This window comes from Oratosquilla oratoria, unplaced genomic scaffold, assembly GCF_046742065.1.
Source record: "Oratosquilla oratoria isolate Oo_2021 unplaced genomic scaffold, ASM4674206v1 SCAFFOLD48, whole genome shotgun sequence".
NCBI lineage: Eukaryota > Metazoa > Arthropoda > Malacostraca > Stomatopoda > Squillidae > Oratosquilla > Oratosquilla oratoria.
In genome coordinates this window covers 1866935-1875832 of record NW_027467712.1, presented here as the reverse complement: position 1 = coordinate 1875832, position 8898 = coordinate 1866935, and the positions used below count along the sequence as shown (strand labels likewise).

General features: G+C 36.0%; 1 protein-coding gene across 1 annotated transcript in view; it reads right to left on the bottom strand.

Moving 5' to 3' along the window:
- Nucleotides 1-8339, bottom strand: part of LOC143023494 (uncharacterized) — a 22525-nt gene extending 14186 nt beyond the window's left edge. The window contains exons 1-3 of the mRNA XM_076182023.1: nt 8262-8339; nt 8091-8110; nt 6741-6835 (exon numbers count right to left, since the gene is read on the bottom strand). Of these exons, the coding sequence (XP_076038138.1) occupies nt 6741-6835; nt 8091-8110; nt 8262-8339 (193 nt within the window). The remainder of the gene's footprint in view (nt 1-6740; nt 6836-8090; nt 8111-8261) is intronic.
- Nucleotides 8340-8898: the final 559 nt, after the last annotated feature.

The window sequence follows — 8898 nt, the reverse complement described above, 5'->3', positions numbered from 1 at the left end:
ACAATAAACCCATATGTAATGCCTATAAATAAACAAAGCCAACATAGGAACTCTAGAGAGTTTAAGAAAACAGAAGTAGGACATAGAAGGAAGTTTAGAAGCCCATCCAGGGATGCCAGAATCATATGTTTTAATTGTAATACCTGGGGACACAAGGCCCAAGACTGTTTTTATGGAATTATTTGTAGAAATTGCAAAATATGAAGGTCATGATGAATATCAGTGTAGAAACCCACCATTTTGTATATACCACCAGAGAATAGGTCATAAGACTCATGAGTGCCGAAATTTTCGGGTACCCCCAGGGCTAAGAGTAAAAAACCCCAGACACATAATAAACAATTTCAGACCTCCCTATATATATACCGATAGGCGGTATTGTGTTAAATATGGGAATGCAAAGGAGATGAAAGAAACTGACAAACTGATAATTACTGTTGGTAAAACTTCTGTAGGACCTCTCATTGCGGGTAAAGTGTTCAATAAGCCTATTCAAATATTTATTGATACAGGGTCTGTAGTTAATGTAATTACTAGTAAAGTTTTAAACCAGTTGAACCCAGGAGTGAAAATGTTGGAACCAATCCCTTACTCATTGCAAGGTGTAACTGGAAATCAGTTAAAAACATTAGGTAAGGTGGAACTAGAAGTTGCCTTATATACAAATGAACATTTGTACATCCCAGTGATAGTGGTAGAAGAGTCTGTTTTTCCAGGAGATTTATTGATAGGATTTGCAACTATGAGAAAAGAAAACATGGTAATTTGTCCTGCTGACTTAGGAATTTTAGTAAAGTCACAGTTAATCCCATTCCTAAATCATCCAGACTTAAGACCAGTGACAGGAATCAAGAATCCTTAGATAACATTTCTATCTTAGATAGCGAGACCGAGCGGTCCAACCCTACAGAAGGTAAAACAATTTGTGAACCAAACTCAGAAGTTCAGGAAATCCCAGAGATTACTAAATTATCAACTACAAAAGCCTTGATAATTGCAGATTGCGGAGTAACAAGGTCGACATTGTTACATCCCATGTCAATTAATAAGGTTGAAGTGTGTTTGAAAAGAATCAATGTAGACTCTGAAATAATTACAGTCCCAGAATCAGTTAAAATTAAAGGATTGAAGTGGGACTCAGGGATTTATAAGACAAATAAGAACAGAGTAGAAGTATTAGTAATTAATACTATGAATAAAGAGATAGTTTTAAAGAAAGGTACACAAATAGGATGTATTCAGGTGTGTACTAAACCTATTAAGATTTTAAATGAGAATAGTGAGGGGATAGAATTACTAACTTCATCAATTTGTTCAGTTCAAGAAGGAATAGACTTAAGAAATAGATATAAAGAATTATTACAATCAACTAATTGCCCTGAGTTGGATGAAGCTTTATTTGCTTTGCTTGTGAAACACAAAAAAGCAATTGCTTTGCCGGGGGACGCCTTAGGCAAAACAACTGTTTTAAAACATCACATTAAGTTAAAACTAGGAACACAACCTATCTACATACCAGCCTACAGAGTTCCTCACTCTAAATCAGCTGTAGTAGATAAACTCATCACTGGAATGTTATCACAGGATATTATTGAACATAGTAAAAGTGAGTGGACTTTTCCGCTGACCTTAGTACCAAAGTCTGATGGGACTATGCGCCTAGTTATTGATTACAGGGAATTGAATAAGCACACCATTCGTGATAGGTTACCATTACCCATTATCGGTGACATTTTGAGAAGTTTGGGAACTGATAATAGATATTTTAGCACTATAGATATCAAATAAGCTTTTTGGCAAATAGAAGTGCATGAGGATTCAAGAGAGTTCACAGCATTTTCCACTTCAACAGGACATTATGAGTTCAAGAGAATGCCATTTGGGTTATGTAATAGTCCATTAACTTACATGATATTAATGAATACTATTCTAGATGGATTGTTAGGAAACACTGCCAATGTATTTCTAGATGACATTTTAATAGTTTCTCAGACTGCAGTAGAGCACTTTAAGAAATTAGATTTGATATTCTCAAGACTAGGAGAAGCAGGTTTAAAAGTAAAGCTTGAAAAATGTAAGTTCTTGCAAGACAGTGTCATTTACTTAGGACATAAGATAGACAGACACGGACTTAGTACAGTAAATTCAAAGGTTGACGCTGTCAAGAATTTTCCAGTTCCGACCAATGTAGACAAGGTTAGGAGCTTTTTGGGATTAACAGGATATTATAGAAAATTCATTCAAAGTTATGCTGACATTGCTAATCCACTAAGTTCTTTGTTAAGAAAGGACTCAAAGTTCATATGGAGACCTGCACAACAGCAAGCTTTTGACAAGTTGAAAGAGAAACTCACGAGTTCACCTATTTTAATTTTTCTCGACTATGAAAAAGAATTCATTCTTTGTACTGATGCGTGTGACATAGGATTAGGAGGCATACTCATGCAAGAGAGAAATGGAATTTTGAAACCCATAGCTTACACATCAAGACTTTGTAATAGTGCGGAGAGAAACTACTCTATAGCAGAAAGAGAAACTTTAGCAGTAATTTATTCTTTGGAAAGTTTTAGGGATATGATACTAGGGTATTCCATCAGAGTTTGGACTGATCACACAGCTATTCAGAACTTATTTATGCATAAGAATCTTAGAGGCAGACTTGCTAGATGGTTTGCGATACTTCAGTGCTATGAAGTTCAATTTGAATATATTCCGGGTAGAAGGAATGTAGCAGATCCACTTTCTAGAAACATTAGTCAACCAATGACTGGGACTGGGTTGATTAATTTTGTTTGTAGTATAGAAGAATTAGTAACTTTAGATGAAGAAATGCTAATAAGAGAATAGAGAGATGATGAGACATGTGATTCAATAATCAAGCATTTGATGAACCCAAGAGGAGATCCTCCAAAGCTACCAAAGGGGTATAAGATAGAGGAATTTCATTTGATTAATGGAATTTTGTATAGGAGAACATTTGTAAATGGGAAAGATATTTCTAGAGGTCAAGTAAATCAGTTGGTTATACCACAAACTCTTGTAAATGAGATATTGAAGTTACTTCATGATAGTGATTGTAGTTCACATCCTGGAAAGGATAAAACTTATAGACAAGCACAGCTTAAATACTTTTGGCCAGGTGTGAAGAAATCTATATATGATTATATAGAAAGTGTGTAAAATGTGTAAAGGTGAAGGGAAATACACCAAAACCTGCTCCTATACTCACCTATCCCATTCCACAGAAACCTTGGGAAAGAGTTCACATTGACACATTAGAATTACCTATGTCAGAGAACGGCTTTAAATACTTTTTGTTGCTATTGATTATTTTTCAAGATTCTGTATATTACAACCCATGATTAATAAGAAAGCTGAAACTATTGCTTCCGTAATCTATGATCAGATAATCTGTAATTTTACTACACCTAACATCTTAGTTTCAGAAAATGGGACTGAATTTAATAACAAAATCTTGGACAATTTATGTAGTGTATTTCATATAAAGAAAGTAAATATACTCGTTAACCATCCCCAAAGTAACGGGGTAGTAGAAAGGTTAAATAAAAAGATAATTACATGTCTTAGAACCCTAATAAGTCCTCATAGTGTAACTTGGGATACTTGGATTCCTTGTGTTAAGTGTACCCTGAACAATCAAATTAATGTAGCAACTGGTGATACACCTCATTTTATAATTTTTTGGGAGGACAAAACTGCCATATGAAATGTTGACTGCAGAGCAGAAGCCCATATATAATATGGATGATTATATATCAAATAGGATGAATACTCTTCAAAGTATTCACCAAAGAGTTAGGAAACATATGCAGGTGTATTCACAAGAGATGAAGGAACAACAACACAAAAAAGCTCATAAACTAGAATTGAAAATTGGAGATTTAGTAATGGTCAAACTAACTTCACCCAATAATAAACTTTCACTGGTCCATATAGGGTAATTGATTCTGCAGGTGGGAACAAATTTAGACTTAAAAATTTAGAATCAAGAGAAGAATTGATAGGACATTTAGATGACATAAGGAAAATTAGCTTGCAGATCTATGAAGATAATTATAGTAATACTCTTTGTATCAATGTTAACAACACTGAAGAGAATAAGGAAAACTTTGACTGTATTCTTGATGAGTTGAATATTAATCTTGATGTATTTTACAGATAGTATTGACCATTTGTATGTATTTGGGATGGGAGACCTAAGCAACTGGAACTTGGTGTCAAGATGATACATGGAAACCTAAAACCTAGGATCTGCTGTGGTCAGACTTGGAACCTTAAGGACCTCTCATCTGAGTACACACATGAGTATTGTGACCATTTTAAAGTAATAAGACTGTCTTTGAAAATGAAGTGTGTTGAAAATCAAATATGAATATTGAACAAGAAGAGACACTCAAACTCTAGATTAGTGTGTTTGGTAAATTAATTGCTATTATCTTTGAAAAGATGATAAACCATTGAAAGTTAGTGCTCATAGTGAATTTTCTAATCAATTACATCCTTTCTGTAGACAATCTAAGAGAAAGCATGATCTCTTTTGTGTTCCAAGAAGCTTCACATGAATTCTCTGATTAGGAATGTGTCTGTTATGAACAATTGTAATTACATAAAGATTATGGTAGACCAAATCCCTCATTGTAACATACAAGGATCTCATTACTTGTTTTTCCCTAACAAGACAAAGGTTTCAATCAATTGTCCCGGGTTGAGTCCTAAATTGGATTTGGTTGAAGGTCTTGTCTCTATTCAAGATAACTGCGAATTGCATGCAGACACTATTTCCACCATTTCTAATACCCTTAATACAATGCATATAACTGATGACACCTACATTTCAACCTTCAACTTCACATTGCCTGAAAACTCTCCTCCTTTGAAAATTAAGAGAAGACCATTGTCAAGATCTCCCTCAAATGATTTACATATGCCAATCTTTGTTATACCTTTGCTTTCAATGTTGGTGGCAGCACTGATTGCCTTTGTTGTATTCCGGAGGTTGGCTCTGTCAAGGCAAATCAACCATGTAACCGCTTAATTCATTTATATGTACGATTTTAGTGCCTTATATATTGACATGCATGTTATTCACATTTATAGGTATTATGTTTATGTATTATTCACCATTTATTGCGTGAATTATGTATTTTGGAGGGTTGCTTATTTCTTGATAACCATTTACGCAAGGGTAGATTAGCTTATTCTAGAAATATATTAGCAAGCCCTGTAAGAGGGAAATAAGAAATTGGTCGGGACGACCAACGGTAGCTGCCGAGCCCTGTAAGAGGCCAGTAGTTGTACGAATGGTAATCAGGTTAGGAAATACATAGGTATTAAAATGCTGAGTCAACAAGTCAAGATTCGACGCCTACTGTTGTTATAAACAAAGATTGGAAGGCGTCGTTCTGTCTATGTAAACACACCGACGGAGGTGACTGCTTTATAATCGCTGATGTAATCTAAACTGTGTTAGCTGCAAACCACCTCCGTGAAGACATACCACCTGCGCAATGACGTCATGTTTTTGCTTCTATGCTTTTGCTTATGAAGCAATAATTCTGGAAGGACTGTAACAGCCTCTCGGATTGGAGGTAAATGGGTATGTAGAGAAATACTATTGGCTTAAAAGGAAAAGACACGCCCTTAAGGTGTGTCACTTGTGTTGAAAAGTAAAAAACGATTGGACGAATAATAAAGTGACGTCTGAACGAAGGCGGTCTGAAGTATTGGAGAGAACCGGGGGGCATTCTCTGCGTGTAGTCCGTTAGTTTAACAAGCAAGAAATTCACCACCCTTTTATTAACCCAAAGGTCGAGAGAACTAGGCATGGGGCCTAATGAAATTGGAAACTAGTGAGACTAAAGGAAATACAAGGCATAGGGCCTACTGCATAAGAAGAACTTGAAAATTTAGCGAAACTCACGTAACGAAGGCAAGGGGCCTCGAGACGAGTGGAATTACAAGTCAAATATAAGTGTAATGGTCGAGGACCGACAGTGGTGGTGACAGTGGTGACAAGGGAGGTGAAAGAGAGAGAGAGAGAGAGAGAGAGAGAGAGAGAGAGAGAGAGAGAGAGAGAGAGAGAGAGAGAGAGAGAGAGAGAGAGAGAGAGAGGGAGAAAGAGAGAAAAAGAGAAATATATATATATATATATATATATATATATGTATATATATATACAGACGTATATGCATCAATATGCATATACACATATATATATATAGAATTAAACTCTCCTACTGGGATTCGAACCCTCACCTGAGCGGCTTCCCTTCGTCTTATAAAAAGCCGCTAAGGTGAGGGTTTAAATACTATTAAGAGACCTTGATTCCAGAAGTCATAACGACATAAAAACAAATATATATATATATATATATATATATATATATATATATATATATATATGTACATATATATATATACATATATATACATATATATATACATACACACACACACACACACACACACACACACACACACACACACACACACACACACACACACACACACACACACACACACACACACATATATATATATATATATATATATATATATATATATATATATGTATATATATATATATGGTTGGGCAGTAGATCCTCTTTTAGGAAGATGTCATTGAAGTTTGCAGCAGCTTCTGCGTTCACGAGCTCTTTGCTGACATTCTCGACTTTTCTTTTTCTGACGCGCTGAGTCTTGCTGAGTTCTCTAATTACCTGGCCAAACAATTTTGGAGATTTTGGTAATGGTATGGGAACTATCTTCTTGATTAAGTGCAGAACTTTCGCCTAATAGTTGGGCATCTTCAGTGCTAATGAATACAATATGCGAGGTTCGAGTATTTATACACAATACACGGATCACAAACACTTTAGCGTTGACCCGGTCAACCAATCAGGAGGCAGGACGCGTAGCGCCACCCACTGCCTAATCGGCCGTGAACCTGTAACGGAGCTCAATTTTTTATATGTGGGAATAGTAAATGGGTCAACAGTCTGTCTCTCCATGGTAGGGTTTTTATCTTTTATGTATAAGGCTTCCAGGATATGAAGGTGCGTGTGCTTGGTTTCTGTCTGTAGGATAGTGATGCCCTCATCCAAGTTCCTCCGTGTCATTAAGGTCTGATGTACGTCTTCGTGGTGTCATTTGATAGCTCCGTTGGAGAGGTGAAGTTTAAGAGGCCTCGTGAGCTGCGTTGTAGTCCCCCTTAGAAAAATCATCCACGGAGACGTGATACCGACCAACGTCAACGACAAAAATAGATCTAGTAATTTTCTACAAAAATATGACGACATCCCAACTACTTATAAAGGACAATTCCTGCCAGAGGACCCCGGAACGTCAACATAGCCATCTCGTGTATGAATACACCTACAGGAAAGGGAACTGTGAAGCCTTCAATGAAACTTACATAGGGATGACTACGAAGAAGCATACGAGGCGCCTTACATTATTTCATTGACGATATCAATCCTGTTTATTCAGATTACTACGTTTTGAAGTAATGAAATGAGCTTTGTGTAAGCCAAATTTTATTCTATTTTATACTTAGCTGGAGTGACCAAGCATACAAAATGAAGAGTAGCATCTCCGGACACAGGAACACCTCTTCCTAGGTACGTTTTGTTGTTGCGATTATCTCTCAACGATGATCATTCATGGCTCAATGATGACCATCAGATGACTGTCTAGAGCACTTATTCTTTGGTTTGAATAGGGTTGTTTAGCATCGAGCTGTAAAGTATGATGCTGATAATTTTAAACAAACTTACTAATGTGTTTACCTAAATATGATGCCAGGTATGATGTGAGTCACCCGCTATTGGCTGTGGTGGGCTAATAATTGCACCGAGTTAAACGTACCTATATCTTTATGATTACTCCGTAAGGGCTACTGGCTTCATGGGTTTTATGTAGTCAATAATTTAAGAACTTGAGGTACATCTCTATGGACTAAGTCAATCAACTTACATGACTGAAGACTAATCTCCATTCAGAAAAATATACGGATCAGTTAACTTTTACTTGTACTATCCTTCTCTAAATATACACTTCATAAATCTCACATTCCCCACATCAAAGACCTCTGGAGATATGGGAAGTAGAGCGTGAGATACAATACAAAGCACAAAAACTAAGTCCAATTCTTTCCTCGTAAAAATGTAATAACGTGTGTTTTGATAAAAACCCAGCCAATAATTGAATCGTGAATATAACAAAAGTTACATAATACCAACACAACAGAATACAATATAACGCAACCAGTATCTTTTTCTGTGAATTTTAGAGGTGTTGACAATTTCCTCCTCTACCATTTCTAAGTTAATTCTATGACATAAGTGTATATTTCAAATTGAATAAATACAGTCGAAAGGGATATTGAAAAAAAAAATCCTCCAATAACACCTAAACAAATCAGCGTTTCTTGTTGGTCAACTCTGTGGACTATAAAAAATTCATAGGAACATAAAAAGCATACAAGTGGAAGAGACTGTGTTACGGGACGGGCTGGTTAGTGAAGAGACGTTACGTATAACGGATAAGTGCTTAAAAACCAGCTCACTTCTAGAAGCCACTGTAGGACTGAACTATCTGGTCAGGGCCTAGATAATTCGTAAGACTAGAAGTAAAGGTAACAAAGAAGACTCCAGGAAAGGAATATTAAACTAGCGATAAAACTAGTAAACGAAATTATTAATATGGAAAATATTTACAGGCAATCAACACAAAAGAGAATGGGCAGTAGGGTCAATGGGACCGTTACACGATTATAAGAATATGGAAATTATCGTTCAAATAAGAAACACAAGATACGTATACAATATGGTACTATCTAAGTACAAAGAGATCAGGAACATGCATCAAAATAAGTAA